This window comes from Colletotrichum abscissum, assembly GCF_030869225.1.
Source record: "Colletotrichum abscissum strain IMI 504890 chromosome Unknown Scaffold_57.1, whole genome shotgun sequence".
NCBI lineage: Eukaryota > Fungi > Ascomycota > Sordariomycetes > Glomerellales > Glomerellaceae > Colletotrichum > Colletotrichum abscissum.
Window position 1 is genome coordinate 90453 of NW_026850500.1, and position 20942 is coordinate 111394.

A 20942-nucleotide genomic window follows, 5' to 3' on the forward strand; every position below is an offset into this window, starting at 1 on the left:
CGTGATGGTCACCTCTGATGTTTACAACACACTCAATTTCCTTCCTTTAACAACATCATCTCGCATGCCCTCTTCCAAGAGAATTCTTCGCTTGCCTTACTAGATAACGCAAATCAACAGTCCACCATTTCAACCCAAGCAGAGCACCCGCCACGACGAATACCAGACGCCCTTCAGTCCGGAGAGCTCTCAAGCTTCTCCCGAGCTCAACACGACGACAGACACCTCGCTTTCTACACCAAACCCCCGCCCCCAACTTCAAGATGGCCTGGCGAAGCTCCGGCGCGACAAATAAAGACCTGGTCGAGAACATGTGGCGGCATGGCCTCATCAAAGACCAACGAGTCAAAGACGCCTTTCTCAGGGTATCTTCAACCACAGTCACTGCCAGAGCATCTCTGACCTGCTGCCTAGGTTGACCGGGCACACTACGCTCCCGCTGCGCCGTACGAAGACTCGCCCCAGTCCATAGGCCATAAGGCCACCATCTCGGCACCTCACATGCACGCCAGCGCCACCGAGTCTCTCCTCCCGCACATCCTGCCCTCCGAAACGAGGCCCGCGCCGCGGGTGCTGGATGTCGGTTCGGGATCGGGATACTTGACGCACCTGCTTGCCGAGCTCGTGGGTAATAAAGGGCTCGTTGTCGGGCTGGAGCATATCCAGGCGCTCAAAGACATGGGCGAGACCAATATGGCCAAAAGCGCCGAGGGGAGGGCACTCTTGGATAGCGGCAAGGTCAAGTTCCGGGTCGGTGACGGACGGAAGGGCTGGGTGGAGGCGCCGCGGGGCGGGGAGACGCGTGATTCTACGGGGTGGGATGCCATCCATGTTGGTGCTGCCGCGGTGGAGCTTCACCAGGAGTTGGTGGACCAGCTACGGGCGCCTGGCAGGTGAGCTGGGCGAACGCCCTTATCTGGTAAGGAGTGCTAACTTTGGGCAGGATGTTTATTCCTGTCGAGGATGACAACGGCTACGATCAATACGTTTGGGCCATTGACAAGAAGGAGGACGGGTCCGTTGTGAAGGAGAAGCTATTTGGGGTTCGATACGTGCCACTGACTGATGCTCCCGAGGCATGATTGTACGATACCGAGTCAAGTTGCAACATTTATATTCGAGATACCTCATGAACAATAATACTGGAATTTTCTCTTCACCTTGCGTACCAGGAACAACGGCTCTCAAGTAAGACATAGACTTACACCGCATACCATACTTTGCCCGACACACGACTCAATCGGCCTACAGAGCATCCACATCCGTAAGATTGGTATTTCGGCGGGTGTTGACCCTGGCAAATAGCATCGAAAAGTGCCAGGGTTGCTCTAATGGATCCCAGAGACAGTTAATCTATCTAGGGCCTGCGGGGACCTGAGCTGCATTAGTGGCCACCAGAGAACACCGCCAGCAACCTGCCTTCACCTCCGCATCGGCCTAGTCATGTCCTGTGTAGTACAAACACAGAGAGACAATGAGACTCTTGGAAACTGCCCACGGGTCACAGCCACTTGGGAACTTCGTCATCTACGAAGGAGACAATGCGCCAGACTTTGCTATTCTCTCCCATACGTGGGGAGCAGAGGAGGTTACATTGCAAGATGTGCGCGATGCCCAGAAGGACATCACACTGATGGCCGGATACCCCAAGATCACGGGAGCCTGCCGACTTGCTCAAAGTCAGGGGTACGACTACATCTGGATCGATACGTGCTGCATCGACAAGACGAGCAGCGCCGAATTGTCCGAGGCCATCAACTCCATGTTCAACTGGTACGAGCAGGCTAGTATTTGCTACGTCTACCTCTCCGACTTGGACTACTCGATATACCAGCACCCAGGTATGACTGCTCCGTTGGAACTGGCGCTGCGCGAATGCCGATGGTTTACTCGCGGCTGGACGCTCCAGGAGCTCATCGCCCCCGACAACGTCGACTTTTACGACAAGAGCTGGCATCTCGTTGGCTCCAAGCTCGACGAGTCACTCGGTCCCGCGCTCGCAAACGTCACGGGAATCAGTCTCGACATCCTGAACAAGACTGTTCCCCTGGAGTCGTCGAGCGTCGCCGAGCGCATGCACTGGGCCTCGTCGAGAGTCACGACCCGCAAGGAGGACCTGGCCTACAGCCTTATGGGCATCTTTGGCGTCAACATGCCGCTGCTGTACGGCGAGGGGATGAAGGCTTTTGCGCGGCTGCAGGAGGCCATACTCCAGGATACGGGAGACCATTCCATTTTCGCGTGGCACAGCAACTACGAGACGTCTACGCAGGAGGCGGCGTTTGACCAACATATCCTCAGCGGCCTGCTCGCTCCGTCGCCGGTTGAGTTTTCCCAGTTTCAGTACCTTCGCCCGTTGCCGGCGTTCGGGACGACGGGGCAGCAGCCGATCCAGCTTACGAACCAGGGGATCAGGATTTCCATGTACCTTGAGCCCGTGGACGATGACCGAGGCGGCGGTGAGGGCAGCGCGGCGGACGACTTTTACGCTGTTTTGGACTGCGCTATCCAGGGCGAGAACGGGGATCAGTGCCCGCGCATCATGCTGAGGAAGTTGTCGGGGAACCAGTACGCCCGGGTCCGGACGGGGAGTGTCTGCACGGTGATCCCGGCGCCGGATTCGACGAGGCCGGGGCGGGGAAGCTACAAGACTGTTTTCGTCAAGCGGAGCCCGACGTATGTTTTACCGGATATCTCTGTCCTCAAGGCGGGTTGGAAGGCGGGCGGCGCCCGGGAGGCGTATCGGGTTGTCGATTCATATCCCACGGGGCCGTGGGTGCCGAGTTTGGGGATTCTGAGGACGGGGAACCCGTATTTTGAGCCGGTGCTTGCCGGGTTGCGGTTTGAGTCGCCGACGAACGCGCGGATTCAAGTGGATGTTGTCGTCGGGTGGAGGAGGGTGGATGGGGAGTGGAAGGTGTGGTGTCATGCTTGTGAGGCGCAGGCTGATTTGGAGGTTGATGTGCTGTGGGGGGATACGCAGTTTGCCGTGTCTGGTGGGCTGGATCAGTTTGTTGAGACGGATGTGGAGGTCAAGGTCCAAGTCGAGGGAGATGTTGCACGGAACTGGAGGAGTAGAGGGTTCGCTCAGGTCAAGAGGCATGAGGTTCCTGTGCGCGTGAGGTTGGTGGAGGTTGATAGGCTTGGGAGGAAGGGGGTTAGGATTGAGTGTTGTGCGCCGTTGCAGCCGCATATTCCTGGATATCAGAAGACGGGGCTCTTGCCGTGGGACGAATATGATTGACTGATGATGAAATCTGGATGTGGTGACTGTGATAATGTAAAGGATTTGTCGAGGTTCACATGTGGTCATAGGGTGCGAAGCGGAAACGCCATCACGGGCTTTGATCAGATATCCTTACATCTGATGCTATGAGGCTAGCATCATACTAACATTCCAAAGGTCACAGGGTAATCAGAGACAGCGATATGTAAGAGAGGAAGAGGGTCAAAGATAATACACGTTGCAAAATAACAAAGATGAGGGCAGGTTCCCAGACCATCCACTCCTCAGCCACGTCGCAAAAAGAACGCACGCAGCCTGCCCATCCAGGAGTAACCGAAAAACGCCTCATAAATCATGACATCGTCTCAAATCTGGTTCTCTTCTTCCTCCTTGGCGACATCCGCTTGCCTCGAGTCCATGACCCCGCTAAGGTGCGTATAGGCTATCACAACGTTACCAATCTGCGGCATATGCTTGATGCTCAAAAAGGCCTGGCCGTGATCCATGCCGGCCAGGTACATGAGCTCCAGCTCCCCTTTCCCGCTCCATCTCCGAGGCGTCGTCGCCCACTCGGGCTTGTCGTGCCGCGTGTAGTTGAGATCGCCAAAGTAGACGTAGCTCGCCACGGCATCTGGGTCGGTGACGCAGTCCTCGCCGCCGAGGACGACGGTGGTGCGCTTTCCCTGTAGCTGGGGCGTCCATAGGATAAAGTCTTGCCAACGGAAACGGCGGGCAAGGGTGTGGGCAACCATAGGATCTGTGGCGACGAACCAGATTTCCCATTCGTTGCCCCATTTCGGTGTGCGCCGCGTGAAGTTGTAGGCTACGGCGGGGAGGTGGAGGAGCAGTGACACGGGGTCGATGAGAACGATGGAGTTGATCTTTGCCGCCATGTCGGGTCTTTGTAGCAGCGGAGAAACGAAGAGCGTGCCAAAGGAGTTTCCGACAAAGACAAAGTCATTATAGTTTTGCTGTTTGATGATGGCGTCTATGCCGTCGACGAGCTCCTTGGTCGTCTGCAGAGGGGGGCAAATGCGCGAGGAGACAGGGAGAATCTCGATGCAGAGCACGCCGACGTCCTTGGGAATGCTCCAAAGCCATAGTAGATACGGGAGCATGCCGACGCCGACGCCGTGCATGAAGAGGATGGGACGCTTGGTCTCCGACGTGTGCGGGCGGCAGAAGTAGCTTAGCTTCGGGTCGGCAGACTCGTTGGGTGAGAAGAGGGTCATGGGCCGCCATGGGAAGACGGAGAAGAAGGTGTTGCGTGGTTGACGGTAGAATTTGAAGCCTCTGATAAAGAGGACAAGGGTTGCGAAGAAGTCGAGGGTGCCAGTAGTCTTTTGAATGCGTTAGTCTCCAACTCCGGCTAAGCCGAGGATAATGTTGACTACAGAGACACTTACAAGGTAATACATCAGGCTCCGGTGGGTGATTGTAATGGAATCAAAACTGAGTCGCATCGGTGTTGCGTCTCCAAAGCCTCTCTTGATATTGACTCCAGCCCGCTCTTCGGTTTCCGCAATGTACTCCTCGAGTTCTTCGTCATGCTCTTGCGGGTTGCCTTGCTTGTCGAACAATGCCCACATCAGCCAGTCTTTGACATTGTCCCTGCGAATATCGCCGAGCTGGGCGTTACAGTGCCATTTCCGGATGTACTGCTCGACATCTGGTGCGTGATCCAGTCCCTGGTAGAAGAACCGCCGGCGTTCTTCCTGGTTCAGAGGCTCTGGTTGTAGGCCGGGTTTCTGTAGACGACGGCGATACGGTACGAACCAGGCAAAATAAAAGACGATTTCGACGATGCCAATGGCTTCGATGAGGATGGATATGGGATGAGCGATGCCGGGTACACCAGCGAGTGCGAATATGAACCAAAAGTAGAGGAAGCAGAGAAACCCGAGGTACTGAAAGTATATGACCATAGACCTCACGAGGATGAGTTCCGGAACCGACCTTCCCACGAGCATTTTTGGATTAGAGAATGCTGGACGGCGCGAGTGCCTAGTTGTGTAGTAGAGAGGCTCTCTTCGATCTGTCCGAGTCCCTTGGCGTTGACGACGTCTGTCAAGGCTAAGACGAGATGACTGTGCAGCGGCATGCCGCGATCTTAATACGACGGAGAGTTCTCATCGACAAGCTTGGGACCCGCGTCAGAGATCTACGAAACGGCATGGGCCTGGCCTGCAACATGGGTTTATCTGGCCGAGGATTGCTTTGTCTGCGCTTGTGATCTGAACGGCACAACGGCCGCTGGTAAGGGCCACAAACATGCTCAAACCGAACAGAACTTTCCAGGTGCGTTCCTTGTTGTCCGGGCACTTCCTTGGAGCGTTGGACTGTGGAAAGGCAGATTGCGAATGAAAGTTGGGTGATGGAATCGGACGAAACTCAAACGGAAGCGACATGGTGCCATCTCTCAAATGGGTGATTAGTCGTGCGGACTCTTCTGCGGGCTGAGTCCCCTCTCTTGGGTTGTAGTCAAGTGTTCAGCGCTCCCACCAATGCCACGCCGAAACGTCACAGTCTGTGCTGTTGAGTTGGGTTGGGGAAGTGAGCTGCGAGATGCTGCAGGGACTTTCTTGTCTCGATGGTGGGTAGCAAAGTCGTTATAGATCAGGGAGTGATCGGTGAGCTCGAAGCCAATTGCCCGATCCAGTTCTGTACGATGCATTCGCGTGAGGGAGGCGACGGGGGTTTGCTGGCTGAATGTACGCCGGGGACAGTAGTGGGACGTGGCAAGTCGGGTCGACATGTGCCATCTCGAGTCGCATAGGTTTTGTATCGCGGAGACGAGCAGAAATTCACGATGCGTCAAATGCGCACGGATTCGAGAATACACTCTGGTAGTGGAAGCCAGAGTTGGTCAAGTGAGGTCAGTCACTTGGGAAGACGAGAGAGTGAATAGCCGTAGGTTCGATACGATGGTCTGTGCTGGTGAACTATGGCCGCTCTTTGAAAAGTGTGTTGGCCACAGCAAACTGGAGAAGCTTCATCTTGGGAGGCGCAGGGTTTCGGTGATGGAGACTGAGAGAGTTGAAGATGTCAGTAAAAGAGCATTGGAGTGTTGACGATGGGATCCGAGTCGAGTTGTCCAGGGACTTCTCTCCAGCCGGATTTGGAATGCGAGTCGACCCGCTGCCTTCCCAACCAGGCGGCCCTACCAGCCCGTGTCCTAACTAGACTTAGACTAGCGTCAAGCCACCGGGGTCGAATCCCGTGCAAAGACCCATAGTAAAGATCCACCACAGGGCCCACGAGTCCCGATAAGCCAAATGTGGCTTGACCCTCTACGTCTATCAGAGCATTCCGACTGGACGCCACCACATCGAGCGGAGGAACATTCCAACCGTATTCCAGCCCTGTGGCCGTGTGGCCTCTTCTGGTGGCATTCCCTCACCCCAAAACAAGCATTACGACGGCTGGCCTCGATTCCTTCGACGCTGTCGCCTACCAAACATGTAAGCCATACACGCACACACGGTGATTCGGCCTAACTATGCACTCTCACGGCTCCGTGTGGCTTGCGGACTTTGCATCGCAATCGTGTCCTTCGAGGCCCCCAAGCGTTATTGACGCGGACTTCTGGTAGGATAAAAGGCGATGGAGTTCTCGCTTTCCGAGTGGAATTAGAAGACTTGATCATCATTCTAAATCATTACTCTGAATCCTCACCAAAATTAGTCTCACCTTCTAGGACAAAAAGAATCTTCTTTTCATCTCTTGTCGATCTCAAACACCTCAGTGGAACCGATTTCCCAATAACCCCCCGGCCCCGATCCGCAATCCCGCGCTCGGTCTCTCCTCTCGCATCCGTACTCGGTTCCGTCCCGAAACCCCATTACCTGGGCGCTTACACGGCACGCCACGGATCACTCGCCGATCATGTCTTCCGCAAAGACCATTCTCTTCCTCGGAGCCACTGGCGGCTGCGGACTCTCAGCTCTACGCCGCTCCCTCGACGCCGGCTTCACGTGCATAGCCCTGTGCCGCACCCCGTCCAAGCTGACCTCCGTCCTCCCGTCCGAAAAGTACCCCAACCTCCGCATCGAACAAGGCAACGCCCACGACGCCGACGTGATTGCCAGATGCATCGTCTCGCCCCTTGACGCAACCCGCTTCGTCGACGCCGTCGTCTCCTCCATCGGCGCCTGGTTTGAGCTGCGCAAGATGAACCTCGAGGACGTCAACGTCTGCGAAAAGGGCATGACTGTGTTGCTCGACGCGATCAAGAAGCTGCGCACCGAAAAGGGCGTCTCTGGACGGCCGCGTGTCATTGGGCTCAGCAGCACTGGCATTTCCAAGTTTGGCAGAGACACGCCCCTCGTTATTCAACCTCTCTACAAGGGCCTCTTGCACACCCCGCACATGGACAAGAAAGCCATGGAGGAACTTCTCTTTGCGAGTGGTGAAGCCTGGACGGTGGTGCGCGCTAGCTTCCTGACCAACGGAAAGGAGCAGCCCGCAGGCACAGTCCGGGTGGGCGTCGAGGACCCCGTCAAGGGTGTTGAGGAACTGGCCATTGGGTACAGCATTGCCCGTGAAGACGTTGGCAAGTGGATGTTTGACAACATCTTGCAAAAGAATGGAGACGACAAATATGTTGCCAAAGTTGCAACGGTCACCTACTAATCACCACTACCTTGGGCTGTTGTTTTGCTTCGCTTCTCACCATGTTTCTGCTTGGCTTCCCATAGACATCTCCTTTCAATACCCTTGTTCCGTACGTTCTACTCGCTTTGCTACAAGTTGTCGATTACGAATTACCTATAATATAACATTTGATACGCTTCCTGCTTCAAATTGTGCACTGATTCCGGCTTATAAAGGCCTGGAGCATGTCGCTGTTCGCTAATTTCCAAACCAAGACTTTTCTCCTCTCCGTCCCTCTACAACATCATCTCCCTTGACCAGCCCACCCTTCATCTTGAGTCATCTTCCAGGAGGCCAATATTGCGATGAATAAAGTAGACGAGCTGATCTATGCTATCAGGCTCGGTGATCCAGTGGCCACCATATTCGTATTCGTGCCATTGGACTTCTTTCAAGCCAATGTTGTGTAGGGCCTTGCATAGGGCTCTTCCGTTCTTCACCGGAACCGTCGGGTCGTCGCGAGCGTGGGAAAGGAAAATTGGCGTGCGTGCCATCTGGTAGTTCACATCACCACACTTTATCTTCCACTTGCCATCATCGCTGGCGACAGGACCGGTTGGGACTTGGTAGGGCGAAAGGCCTGGGTAGGCCCAGCTAGCGTAGCCAATAAGGCCGCCCAAGGCTTTACAGCGTGTCAAATAGGCCGCGACAGCTGTCGCGAATCCCTGGCTGATGCCGCCCAGGAAGATCTTGTCCGGTGACACCACGTGGGATTCCCGGTCGATGAGGCGGTTGATGAAGTCGATGCTTTCAGACAGGCTCGGTTCTTGCAATTCTTCTTGCTCGTTTGGGTTCTCTGTAGACCACATATCAAACCATTGGGTCATGTCCGTTTTGTAACGTTTGGATGGGATCGACGGTGCGCTGGGGAAGACCCATTTGAAGGTTGGGTACAGGGCTTGGAGGGTTCGAGGGGGTGGTGGCGCTGGTGTGTCGTCCAGGGGGTTGTTGGGCTGTTCAGGGCCATCGTCCAGGATTCGTGCCAGGTGTTCCGAGACTTCGCATTCAAAGAACTCATCTGCGAATTCTTTGCCGTCACTGCCTCTGCCATGGAGGAGGATGACGGTGTGCGTGTGCTCGTGGCCCGGGGCGGGTTCCAGGTGGAAAATGTCTGTGAGAAATGTCATTGTATGGATAGATACGTTGACAATAATTCCGTTCAAATTGATGTTTTACCACGAGTCGTGTATTCCCTATTGCAAACGAATGGTGTTGGGTGTGGTGAATTTGCAGATACGTTGGCTGGTGGTTGGCGGACTGGCGGGAGGTTGTCCATTAGGTACCTGAGTAGTCAATTGCCTGCCTTTACGTGCCTTCCTCCGCTAGAAATACACCTGCCTCGCTGTGCTTCCCGGGTGCTTCCTGCCGACCACAACCTTTAGGCAGGTACCTTTTTCTTCATGCCTGCCTTAGAGACTCCCGTCATCAGACTAAAGGTACCTTGCGATGTATCTTCGACGTGGAGGGTCACCGAAAAAGGGGTTGTAAACACATCAACCGAGTATTCCAGGAGCAGACATATTAACAGATACTGGTAAAGTGATATGCTGAATTGCCTTTCTTTTTTTAGAAGTGATTGTCGAAAAGCAATCTCCCAGTCGCCTTTTGAGTTTACACAATAAAACCCACAAACACGACCTCACCTTACGTAACCTGGACATGTGGTGTACTTTGCAAGCCATGCCATCCAGACGCGACGATCCTCCTCCCTCAACATCATCTGCGAATAACTCCAATAATTTCCTTCTTTAAGTCAATGAAAAGCAATCGGACATCTTTTCATTTACGAAACTGAACTCATAAGCACGTGGTTATCGGCCAGTATGGTGTCGCTCGCGCCAGAGTTGTTGCGTATCATCGGACAATACCTTGCAAGTCAACATTTCGAATCTAAACACGCAGAACATCTTTCGGATGTGGTCTAACTACCAGTACCCTTTGGTAACAACAGGCGACCAACAAAAAGACACTGAGGGCATTGTGTCGCGTCAACAAGGCATTCCGAGACGCTTTCAGTGAATTCCTGTACGCCGAGGTCTATCTGGGCTACAATCACTTTGTCAAGGACGACCCTCCACAGAAATGGCTTGTCAAGGAATCCCCAGAAACCCGCCACATAAAAGTCATCCACTTCCGACCTAAGGGCTTCGAATGGAACAGCCGTGAGATCGAACTCGACGATCATGTTCGAAATTGCAACTCCCAGCTCAGACGACTGTTGGCAAACACCCCAAATGTCAAGAGATTTGTGTTCGTCACACCTTTAGCACTCAAGGCACTACCCTCAGCCCTGTAGGATTGCACGCTAACGGCCGTTTCAAGCTTGGAAGACGGAGAATTCTTCCTCTCCTCCGCAACCTTAAAGGCTCTAAACCACTGCTGCCCCAACTTGGAAGACATCTCCTTCGATTTGGAAGCCCACCCACATGAGCCCGGTGCTGACAGATACTGTCGCGACGATGACTCTTGGCGAGACCCGGAGCCCATCATGCCTGTTCCCGATGACTTGAAATACAGCATTGCCGACTTCAGTGTCTTCTCCGGCCTGACCGGACTTCACCTAACTGGGCTGCAGGGGCCTATCCCAAAGTGGATAGAAACCATAGCCTGTATCTTGGGTTCCTCCCCAAAGCTCACTGATCTGAGCCTGTCTCTTTCTCGACCGACGGCGGATAGCTTTGCTGATTCAGACGATCGTGATGAGCTTTACGACTTTCTCATGAATTTGGGAAATCGCTATGGAGATCTTGGTCACCCTCCCCTCCGCCTCAAATCTCTCAAACTGTACTATCCCGTCCTTCTTTGCGAAGACGAGGACGGCGGGTTTGATTATCTCGACAAACTGACCGACTTGAACCATTTACAAGAATTCCGACTCTTCAATCAGAGTGCCGTCATGCGAGGGAATAGCCCACCGGATGCCCCGGAGCTCGCATTCTACGCCATTGACCCGAGCACAATGCCGAACCTCCGTCAACTCACCATCGGGGCATGGGAAGCAGGCATAGGTCATTGCTTTGAAGAGCTAGACGAAGAATACGCAAGCCAACTCAGTCTTCGCGTAGACCCTCAAACATTCATCTTCGACCCAAACTATGAGGAAGGCATCCCCGACATGCTCGACAATGAAACGGTCCTGAGAGCTAAAGAGCTCATCATACCACAGACCTGGATTGAAAACGGCAAGGATGCACCTGATAACTGGGACATGTTCAAAGTCCTAGAGTCCTGCCACTGGATCACCTCCATCGGCTTCACCATCGACACCACGGTGGCACCCTACGGCCTGATTGACATTCTTGCGAACATGAAGGGCTTGAAAAAGCTTTCCATAGAGTATCCTAAATTCAAAACCAACAGAGGGCACAGGGGAGACCCCCTTCAAAGAGTAAAGAAAGTGGAATACCTCAAGCCAGAGATCGTCGCCGCAAAGTGTAATCACTTGACCTACATGAGACTGCACGGCCATGGCATCAAGATATGGCGACCGTCAGCGGGCACAGCAGAATTCGAATATCTTGAAGACGCAGAGGATGCTGTTGTTGGAGCATTCTTCCGCAAAGAGGCTCGAGAAGATAACCATTGGATCGCCGAAGCAATGGACAGCGACTACTTCGGGCCGCCGCGACCGCTGTAGCGGGTGGGGCAGACTGTGGATGACTTGCTTGGCACGAGGTCAAGGGCAAGTGATAGAAATAACATTGATGCCGATCTTTAGCCCACGTGTTGAGTTTCAGGTCAAACCGTTCCTAGAGTTCTCTAGAGAGAAGCCTTGCTTGTATATTATGACTTTCAGAACCTGAGTCTCGTTTATCAGCCAACTTGTCTAGCTACCAAGGTTGGATACCGTCCTTGTTGACAACCTTGCCAACATCAGCATCTCGCTCCCCCTCAACAACCTGTTGAATCAGCCTGGCTCCCTGGCTTGGCGCACCCGCACCCATCTTCTTCAGCGCATCCGGATTTCCTCCCAACCCCGTAGCCAGGAAACCGGGGGAGATGCACCACACTTTTACCCCGTCTGCCTTGAGAAGCCAGTGCCAGTTCTGCATGACCATGTTCAGCGCAGTCTTACTAGACCGGTACCCGGCTTGAGGGGTATAAGGCTTGGGCCAGCCGGCAGCCGTGATGGTCCCTGGCTGGAATGGGAGCAGGCCGGCGCTTTCGATGCCATTGAGAGTGGAGAGTCCGCTGGTGATGAAGAGAAGACGAGGGTCGGAGGATTTGATGAGAAGAGGGGCAAAGGCGTGGGTCATGACGTGTGTTCCGGATGTGTTGACGTCGTAAGACTTGTTCATGTTCTGGCGAATAGCTTTGATGTCCTCGGGGTTGTAATTGTGAGGCCCGAAATCATGGGAGGCGCCTACAAGTTATCCGTTAGACTCATTCTTGGGTCGTGATTATGCCTGGGATGAAGACGTACCGGCGTTGTTAATCAGGACATCGAGCAGCCCATGCTTTTCTTTGATACTCTTGAAGGCGCCAATGATTGAATCATCATCGGCCACATCCACTTGAATGACCTCCAAAGAGCTTGCGGTGGACGGCACCTCCTTTTTAAGTTCGGCAAGGGCAGATTCGCCTTTTTCAAGGGACCTTGATCCAATAATGATGTGGTATGCCCTGTCGGATTGCAGCAGGATCTTGACTGTTTCATAGCCAATACCGGTGTTGGCTCCGGTGATGAGGACGATACGCTTGGAAGACATGGCTGATTATGTACTTGAGACGACTTGGTTTATTAGTAGAATGGGACTGTATGTAGAACAATAAGGTGATATCCGAGAATCAGTAGACTTCCAGCCCTTTTATTGCCTCCGCATAGCACCATGTTTCTGGCCTGAGACAGCTTGAGCCCTAGCCAACGCGTCCGGAGTTAGGCTTGACGGAGAGTTTTATACGACAGATGGTTAGATTGCGGGGAAATCATGTGGAAAAGGGCGCCAACAACCCCTTGGACTCTTTCAGGGAAGAGTATATAAACGCGAAGTCGCGACGATATAGATCTCAACGTCAATGATCTTTAATTGCGTCCTCCGCCCCGGCGTGAGTGGATCTTACGTTGCCCGGAGCCGGAAGGCTCCCGATTTGGACATCTTTAACCCCGTTGGGGTCCTCAATGAGGGGTCTTGGATGAGATGAGGTTGAGCACACCGAGCACTAACAGAACTTGGCTGCGAACGCTAAGAACCGCGATAACCTTCTCTGTTAGGAAAACACCAGCGGATGTTCTGCTCAATGTCCCGCCTAGACCGGCCCCTTACGGACCCCACCCCGACGGCAGACTGAAGGAACTCGGTAAGCTATCCCGAAAGCTGTTGAATGATGTGAGTCAGTGCTGAAGTCGCCTAATGTCCCCCCAAGCTGTCCATCTTGGGTTCGAGTACGGCATATCTGATCAGAAATCAGAGTATCATTGACGAAACAAACAAAGAAGCGGCCATTCTTCTCTCAAGTCCAACGACGGGAATAACAAACACAACATACCTTTAAACATGGCACCGAAATCTGTTCTCCTCGTCGGCGCCAATGGCACGCTAGGCGCCAAAATCCTAGACTCCCTGGTGGCCGCCAAATCCTTCAAGCTCAGCGCCCTGAAGCGCGCCGGCTCCAAGAGCACCATCGCGTACCCCGCAGACCAAGTGCAAGTCATTGAAGTCGACAACGACCTCTCCTACGAGGGTCTCAAAAAGGCATTTACCGGACAAGAAGTCGTCATCGTCAGCTTCCGCCTGCGGGATCTAGACCAGCACCTGCGCATCGCCGAGGCAGCGTCCGCGGCGGGCGTGAAGCACTTTATGCCCGCCGACTTCGGCAGCATCGACGCCGATAACCCCCGCGCGAGGGAGCTCATCCCGTTGTACCGCTGGAAGCGCGCCGTGCGCCAAAAGGCGCAGGAACTGGCGGACAAGAACCCGGATTTCGCGTGGACGGGTATTGTCTGCGGGCACTTTTTCGACTGGGGTGTCAAGGAGGGTTTCTTGCACGCGTACCTCGACACCAAGAAGATCGACGTCATTGACGGCGGCGATATCAAGGCCTCTGTCGCAACGCTGCCGAGGGTCGGCGAGGCTGTTGTGCGTATTCTCAACTTGGGCGTTACCGAGGTGACGAAGAATAAGACCCTTTTCATCCAGAGCTTTTGCATCACGCAGAACGAGCTGCTTCAGAGTTTGGAGAAGGCGACGGGGGCCAAGTGGACTGTCAACAAGGTCGAATCTGAGAGCTTCATCGCGGAACACAAGGTCAAGGCCGATGCGGGTGACGCTGAGGCGATTGAGGACCTTGTCTTTGCTGTCGGGCAATTGGATGCAAACTGGACGAAGCGCGATGACTTTGCCATGAAGACTTTGGGGCTGGAGGATGAGGATTTGGACACTGTTATTGCGGATGTTGTCGCCAATCCGGCAGTTTGAGGAACACCACCTGTATCAGTGAAGGCCGATAGAACTGTCTTAGCTGCACTAATCAGATTCATATTTTCTTACCTGAACTGAGCATCATTCTTGCTGAGAGACATAGAGTGAGTTCATTGAATGATGTTAGAAATAATCTAGGTGAAGGTATTGGGGCATACCCGACTTATGAATCACAAGTTACCGACTGCCTTGGGCAAGTCTGTCATGTCTTCCAGGAATATATCAAACTCGGACCGAACTTTGTCCATATCCTCATCGACATCATCAGTCCATCGATGAACATAGATGGTCCTCAACCCGACCTTCTGCGCGCCTCGCAAATCATATGCGTGCGCTGCAACCAACACCACTTCCTCAGGCTTGAGCTTGACAAGCTGCAAGGCCTTTTCATACGCAATGGGGCTAGGCTTATAGACACCCAAAAGCTGACTAGAAAACAGCATGTTGAAGCTCAGCCCTGAAAAACGGACGAGGTCAAGCTGCAAGCGAGTCGTACCGTTGGCATGCACAAACACTTCAAGGCCGAGGTCGTTGCGCAGGCTCTCGATTGCCTTTGAGACTTCCGGCCAAGCTGGCTGCGAGTGCCATGCTTTGATCAACTCGATCTTGATCTCGGGGTTGAAGTGGCTGGCGTACACAGGAGACTGGTCCAACAGGTTGTCGAGGACCCGCGCGAACGTAATGTCAATATCCTCAGGCTCGAGACCCTGCGCATGCCGGTTTGCAATCTCGATAAAGTATTGTCTGCGCCATTCGAGCGCGAACTTTGACGCCTCTTCCTTTGGAATGGTGGCGGGTAAGGCTTCGACTACACTGGCATGCCAGTTGAGGCAAGTTCCCATGAAGTCGAAGAAGACTGCCTTGACCATTGTAGGTTGCTGAGACATGATGGTTGGTAGGAATTGGTTTAGGTACCCTTGGGGGTAGTGGGAAGCCATGGTCGAAGAAACAAGCTTTGCTTGGCAGGAACCTTGAACTATGAAGTCTTTGAATCCCAGTCGCTTTTAGAACGACAATTTCACTTCATTAAGCTAATATTAGTAATTCGAGGTCACTTTGGGACTTTGGAAGGGCGCACTTTAGCGCAGCCATCCTTCGACAGGTTGTGCAATGTCAGCATGATCAGGTAAGCCGAGTACAATGGCGTGATTATCTGACCGAAAGTCAAGCGGCCATACGGATATGCAAAAACTGAGACACAAGAAGCCAGCCAAGTTTCTCAAAGTAAAGAAGAAAATAGTTGAGGAACTTGAGCGTTTACAAAGTTGTCATTAGGTGAAAGTTTTAATACGGCCTCCTGCTTCTTCTCTCTTTACGACAATGCTGCACTGCTTTACGGCCTTTTCAGTTTTGAGAGTGCATCGAAGAATAGATCGAACGAGGTGAAAAATAATTTATTCCAGGCGCAGATTGTGTCAGCAATCAAGGCATCAAGGATTCAATATGGCTTTGACCGACATCCCTATGTCGCTATGTCTAGACTGTTGAAAGACGAACACTGGAAGAAAGATTGACCACTCACGCAACTCGCTTCACAGCTTTCAGTCAGGCTTGAACTCAAGTTTTGCAGCAACCAATATTACTTCGTGACAATAGTGCATCTTATGTCAAGTTACCTTCAGAAATCTCAACGTAAGACATTTGGCGTGACGTTTCCTCTCCAGGTCGGCTCCAAAACCTAAGACTGGTTTATGCCCAAACAAACTCATCTGAGAGGTTTTGGGAGTTCCATGAAACTTTTGTTTCTAAGTTGAACAAGTTTTTCTACCTAATTCAACGCCCACTAACCTACGGAGCCGACAATTTATTGCCCATTTCTGTACCCTTGGGAGGAGCGGAAGGCCTTGTTGCGCGAGTGGCGTGAGTGACGGCCTTGGCTTGCAGTTAGCACAACTTCTATTCATGAATTTAGGGCGGAAAGCCAGTCTGCGTGCGACTGCGCCAATTCTCCAATTCTACAGGCCCGCTGTCGGTGCAACCAATATCTGCCGGCACTTATCAACCCCGAGCGGAGTGCATGAAACAAGCGCCACAGTTGGGACCATTGGGTTGATGGCTTCTTCACGTCTGAGAACTCCCAATAATGGATGATAAAGAAGAAACTTGCGCCTCGCAGTTAACCTATTTCTCATGACTGGGCACACTATGCAAGTGTTCGGGCGCCACACTACAATACGGGCAGTTTAGGCGAACAAGCCCCTGCTTGAGAGCGATGGTCCAGTCACCAAAGGCTGCTCAATGGCGGGGTTCCTGGGTGCCCCGATGGGTTGCGGTGACATGCCCGCGATACGGCCCCAGTAAAGGGCTCCGGACGGAACAGCTTTTGAGGAGCTCTGACTGGGGGAAATCTGCAGGACCGGGGACCCGGACCGGGGCGCACGGTAGTAGGCAATTTCTCCGTCCACATGGCTGTTCTTGGCACTATCAAGCAGATAATGTGACCTTTGACAAAATGCCATGGCAGGATCCTGATTAGATCTTGGCAACGCAGGTTGAATGCTCTATAATACCACACGAAACAAGGGCCAGCAGCTACAAACTACCATTGAAGGGGAAATAGCTCCAGAGTCCTTCCTATTTCGCGTGCGCCCCTTTGGCTTACCCCCTCAGCCATATCTCTGAGCCTTGAAATCGCAACGGTTTCTCATCGACTTTTGAACATGATTGGATCGCCTATGGAATCTCCTGTTTTTGTTGATCGTGTGTTCTTCTCAGCGTAGGATTCGGACAGTATCTTGGATCCAGTTCATGAGGCGTCAAGGAGTCAGGATCCTCCACCATAAGTCCACCAATCGATTATGCGTGATATCTTAAGCTTGAGTTTTGTCTTAACTCGGAATCTGCGAGAGTGGACAAAGAAGAATTGTCTTGAGTCTTCTATATAACGCGAGCTCATCGTCCGATGTTGTCATTTTGGGTAGAGTCTTAGAAGCTTCACTGAGCAAGAACATTACATTCTCATCACGATTGGCTACAATTCCGCCTTCCAGCATTGTGATCAATCAGGTTTTAGCCATCATGTACTTCTCCAAGGCTAGCATCGTGGCTTTGCTGGCGGCTGTACCCAGCACACTTGCCTGTCTCGGATACGAGGGCGGTGTTCCCACTGCGACTTCCACAAAGACCAACAGCAAGTACATTGAGGTTCCCGCTGGCACTGTCTATGACGGTGGTTGGGCTAGGTTCGACCGTGGTTCTGGTGCTTGCACCAGTGGTGAAGGAGGTATGCTATCTGTCTTACACCGTGATAAGCCTTAGTTGGGAACTGACAAAGCCACCTAGGCGATGCTGATGCCGTCTTCATTCTCCGCAAGGGCGCAACTCTGAAGAATGCCATTATTGGCAAGAACCAGAAGGAGGGCGTTCACTGCGACGGTCCTTGCACTCTCGAGTTTGTATGGTTTGAGGATGTTTGTGAGGATGCCATCACTGTTGTAAGTAATGAGTTGAGCAGTGAAAAAATCTCTTTGAATAGCATAGTTGACAACCGATGCAGAAGAACGATAAGGCTGGCGACCACACCTGGATCATTGGCGGTGGTGCCTACAAGGCCAGCGATAAGATTGTTCAACACAACGGTTGCGGCACCGTGAACATTATCAACTTCTGTGAGTTATTCTGAAGCAGTGCCCTATTGAATTCCTTGAGTCAAATAGCTAACCACAATCGTGTAACACAGACGCGAACGAGTGAGTGATCTTCGTGTACTATCTAGGTGAAACCAAACTAACACTGAAGTAGCTACGGCAAGGTCTATCGCTCTTGCGGCAACGTAGGTTTTTTGCTGTCTAGTCTCATTATCTATGGAATGAATCATACTGACCTGAGTCTCTCCAAATCAGTGCAGCAGTCAGTGCAAGCGCAACGTCTACGTCGAGGGCACTACCGCCCGCAACGGAGGCGAAGTTGTTGGCATCAACTCCAACTACGGCGACACCGCCACCCTCAAGAACGTCTGCACCGACGCCAAGACCCCGTGCCAGATGTACACCGGATGTGCCGGTGGCTGCGAGCCCGTCAAGGCAGGTGCCTGCTCCGGATAAGATACCTCTACGATTCATCGCAAGCCGCACGGCATCGCCGAGCAACCACACGGGTCCCTCGGCGCCCAAAATCAACCCTGGACCGTATCTTATTCTCAAGTCGGAACCTTTGGCCAGATATTCTTGTACATATCATCTCATATTGCGGCCTGTGGTCGCTGCGCACATATTTAGCTTGACGTTGAATGAGGAATGATCATGTTCGCCGACCTTGGGTACATCGCGCAACGTAGCTGGTCCAATGAATGAAGTGAGAACCTTGAAGATTGAAAATCTGTGCACGTAGTTTCGCGCGGTATTTGAGGAGCACTTAGAATGGTATTTGGTCATATGACCTACATGAACGCGGGCAGATTCTCGTCACATGATGCGTGTTGAATCGAGACGGCCTACGTCACTCACAAAAGTAAGTAAACAAACACCCATATCTCGTTTACCTGATCTTCTCTCAAGACTCCCATTATGTCTACTTCTACAGACAAACTTTTGATGCGATTTGAAACTCTTAGCTACTTGTTACTTGTGTAGAAACAATGCCTTCAATCAGAGCTCAGCGTAATAATACCAGTCTGATCGCCACCGACCTTAAGACCAATGAATTCGGTAGAAAGCGTCGTGGATGTTTCTACATCGTTTATCTCTTGAGAATAGTCATGAAAATCGTGGTGATAATTTGAATTCCGCTCTCTGACCTTGAGCTAACATGATGTGATAGTTGATTAATTTCACTGCACCACCATATCCTCGACTTTCCCCAATGAGCATGATGATCACTTGGGTAGTTCAGCATGAAATATACGATCTTCTGGCTTCGGATCATGCGTTGAATAATGCATAGGTCCAGTGGCCGAAAGCACCTGTTCTTTTTACGGAAACCTATCTAATACCAGGATTTCAAAATGTCCGTGACGCTGGGGTTGATCTGAACCTATCGGCTATTGCCAAACAACATCACTACGCTACCTCTATGTCTAGAAACTCACTGATCACATCACCATCAGGTGATGAAATGTCAAGCACCTTTTGGACATCATCAAGCGGACGTGCCGAAGTGATGACATGGTCGATGGATCACTCAACGATGGCCAACCTTTCTTATAAACAAAATGACATAGAGGGCGAGCAACTGAACATGAACTCGTCAACCTCATCACCAATCTCATCATCATCATAAACGTCATCAAACCTCGTCTACCTCATCGTAGACCGAACTCTAGAGCCATATCAAACAGATCTATCCGAAACTTCTATTCCAAGACCCACTCATTTCAAGCTCTCAATAACCCCTTCAATTTTCATCATGGCGCCTGAAGCAACCATCACCCAAGAGCCTCGAGGCTTTCTCAGGCTAAAAGCTCTGATTAAAAGCCTCAGGACTTTGATCCATACAAAGAAACGCCTTCCGATCGAGAATCGAGAGCAACGCCAAGAAGCCACCATCAAGAAAGAAGCAAAGGCGCTGAAGAAGGCCAAAGCAAAGAAAGCTAAGGTGGAAGCTCACCATGCTAGACGGGGAGAACGAAGTGTTGCTTATAGACCATCGAGCTCGACATACAAATACGATTCAACACCGTGGTTGATGATGACTACGTTCGACACTAGTGGAGGGGGATGTTATGACAGTGGATGTTGTGACAGTGGAAGTTACTGTGATTAGTTGATGTCTCATGGGATTTGGTTGGCCCTTTCCCTTGATAAATATGGAAACGATGGCGAAGATGTTTGTGTGGCTGTGGTGTCATCACCTCACCAGAAGTCATTCCAATGTCACTTTTTAACTACTTCCTCTCAGAAAATGCGAACAAGGCTTCCTTCTTCATTGTGTCCTCCTTCGGCTCTTATAGCTTTCCGTCGAAAGCTTCCTAGTCAGGCAAGTGACTTCGACAAAAAAAAAATCACCATCTTGTCTGCTACTGGTCACCTCTAACGCTCTGTCAATTCCACGACACTCTCGATCATTTTAAGTGAGTAAGAACGGGAACGCCCGTTGCTTTTGACTTATCATTAGCTATATGCCACTGTTTCGTTATCGATCTGACCTCACACTTGGACTCTTTACAAGTGGTTGCACTGCGTGATAGTGAAAATTAATACTCGAGACACTCTTCAGAGGCAGGATCCTGTTCAAGTATGGACGTGAAGTGCTTGATCACTGGATATGGGAAGACCCATTTGGTCTGCCTGGCTTGTCCATCTTTCGCGTGTCTTTGCTACGATCAAGGGTATACTTGGCAGGGGAAAGCTTTCAGGCAAGGCTCCAAGGCTTTCTTGGTTGTGAGAAAATAACTCAGACTTCATTTGGTCTGATGATAGCATCGCGCAGCTTCGGCCCGAGCGCTGCCTGGTGACAGGAACTCTAAGTAAAGGTTTGGACGCGTTGCGGGGCGGCGACTTGCCTAAATCGTAACGTCGGGAGCAATTTGATTCGAGCGCGTGGTAACTTTGCCTCGGTACATCATTTCTGCGATGTCACGAACAGCTTTCCCCTGCTCAAATCACCCAGCCATCGTCCGTTTCCAACTTTCTTCCCCCTACCCAGCAGACCATGCCACTATTGCCGGTAAAATACGAGTTGTTATTGCACCATCCCTGGAGGCACGT

At 52.1% G+C, this 20942-nt stretch overlaps 10 protein-coding genes across 10 annotated transcripts; 5 read left to right on the forward strand and 5 right to left on the reverse strand.

Annotated features, from left to right (window-relative positions):
* Positions 1–263: 263 nt before the first annotated feature.
* CABS01_14723 (protein-L-isoaspartate O-methyltransferase) lies at positions 264–3244 on the forward strand (the record flags this gene model as incomplete). The annotated part of the gene is made up of 4 exons (XM_060548061.1): positions 264–365; positions 415–893; positions 944–1043; positions 1508–3244. The coding sequence occupies 4 exons, from the start codon at positions 264–266 to the stop codon at positions 3242–3244; spliced, it is 2418 nt and encodes an 805-aa protein (XP_060393000.1).
* Positions 3245–3591: 347 nt separating this feature from the next.
* On the reverse strand, positions 3592–5196 carry CABS01_14724 (uncharacterized protein; the record flags this gene model as incomplete). The annotated part of the gene is made up of 2 exons (XM_060548062.1): positions 3592–4566; positions 4633–5196. 2 exons carry the CDS (start codon positions 5194–5196, stop codon positions 3592–3594), a joined length of 1539 nt encoding a protein of 512 aa, XP_060393001.1.
* A 1915-nt stretch (positions 5197–7111) lies between these two features.
* Positions 7112–7858, forward strand: CABS01_14725 (uncharacterized protein; the record flags this gene model as incomplete). Its single annotated transcript, XM_060548063.1, has 1 exon — positions 7112–7858. One exon carries the CDS (start codon positions 7112–7114, stop codon positions 7856–7858), a length of 747 nt encoding a protein of 248 aa, XP_060393002.1.
* A 290-nt stretch (positions 7859–8148) lies between these two features.
* On the reverse strand, positions 8149–9006 carry CABS01_14726 (phospholipase/Carboxylesterase; the record flags this gene model as incomplete). The annotated part of the gene is made up of 1 exon (XM_060548064.1): positions 8149–9006. The coding sequence occupies one exon, from the start codon at positions 9004–9006 to the stop codon at positions 8149–8151; it is 858 nt and encodes a 285-aa protein (XP_060393003.1).
* A 273-nt stretch (positions 9007–9279) lies between these two features.
* On the forward strand, positions 9280–11516 carry CABS01_14727 (uncharacterized protein; the record flags this gene model as incomplete). The annotated part of the gene is made up of 3 exons (XM_060548065.1): positions 9280–9315; positions 9831–10129; positions 10202–11516. The coding sequence occupies 3 exons, from the start codon at positions 9280–9282 to the stop codon at positions 11514–11516; spliced, it is 1650 nt and encodes a 549-aa protein (XP_060393004.1).
* Positions 11517–11709: 193 nt separating this feature from the next.
* On the reverse strand, positions 11710–12588 carry CABS01_14728 (short-chain dehydrogenase; the record flags this gene model as incomplete). The annotated part of the gene is made up of 2 exons (XM_060548066.1): positions 11710–12242; positions 12303–12588. The coding sequence occupies 2 exons, from the start codon at positions 12586–12588 to the stop codon at positions 11710–11712; spliced, it is 819 nt and encodes a 272-aa protein (XP_060393005.1).
* A 786-nt stretch (positions 12589–13374) lies between these two features.
* On the forward strand, positions 13375–14295 carry CABS01_14729 (NmrA-like family protein; the record flags this gene model as incomplete). The annotated part of the gene is made up of 1 exon (XM_060548067.1): positions 13375–14295. One exon carries the CDS (start codon positions 13375–13377, stop codon positions 14293–14295), a length of 921 nt encoding a protein of 306 aa, XP_060393006.1.
* A 173-nt stretch (positions 14296–14468) lies between these two features.
* CABS01_14730 (haloacid dehalogenase) lies at positions 14469–15185 on the reverse strand (the record flags this gene model as incomplete). The annotated part of the gene is made up of 1 exon (XM_060548068.1): positions 14469–15185. One exon carries the CDS (start codon positions 15183–15185, stop codon positions 14469–14471), a length of 717 nt encoding a protein of 238 aa, XP_060393007.1.
* A 1296-nt stretch (positions 15186–16481) lies between these two features.
* CABS01_14731 (uncharacterized protein) lies at positions 16482–16912 on the reverse strand (the record flags this gene model as incomplete). Its single annotated transcript, XM_060548069.1, has 2 exons — positions 16482–16799; positions 16901–16912. 2 exons carry the CDS (start codon positions 16910–16912, stop codon positions 16482–16484), a joined length of 330 nt encoding a protein of 109 aa, XP_060393008.1.
* Positions 16913–17316: 404 nt separating this feature from the next.
* Positions 17317–18341, forward strand: CABS01_14732 (pectate lyase F; the record flags this gene model as incomplete). Its single annotated transcript, XM_060548070.1, has 6 exons — positions 17317–17521; positions 17581–17732; positions 17795–17906; positions 17978–17987; positions 18040–18070; positions 18141–18341. The coding sequence occupies 6 exons, from the start codon at positions 17317–17319 to the stop codon at positions 18339–18341; spliced, it is 711 nt and encodes a 236-aa protein (XP_060393009.1).
* Positions 18342–20942: the final 2601 nt, after the last annotated feature.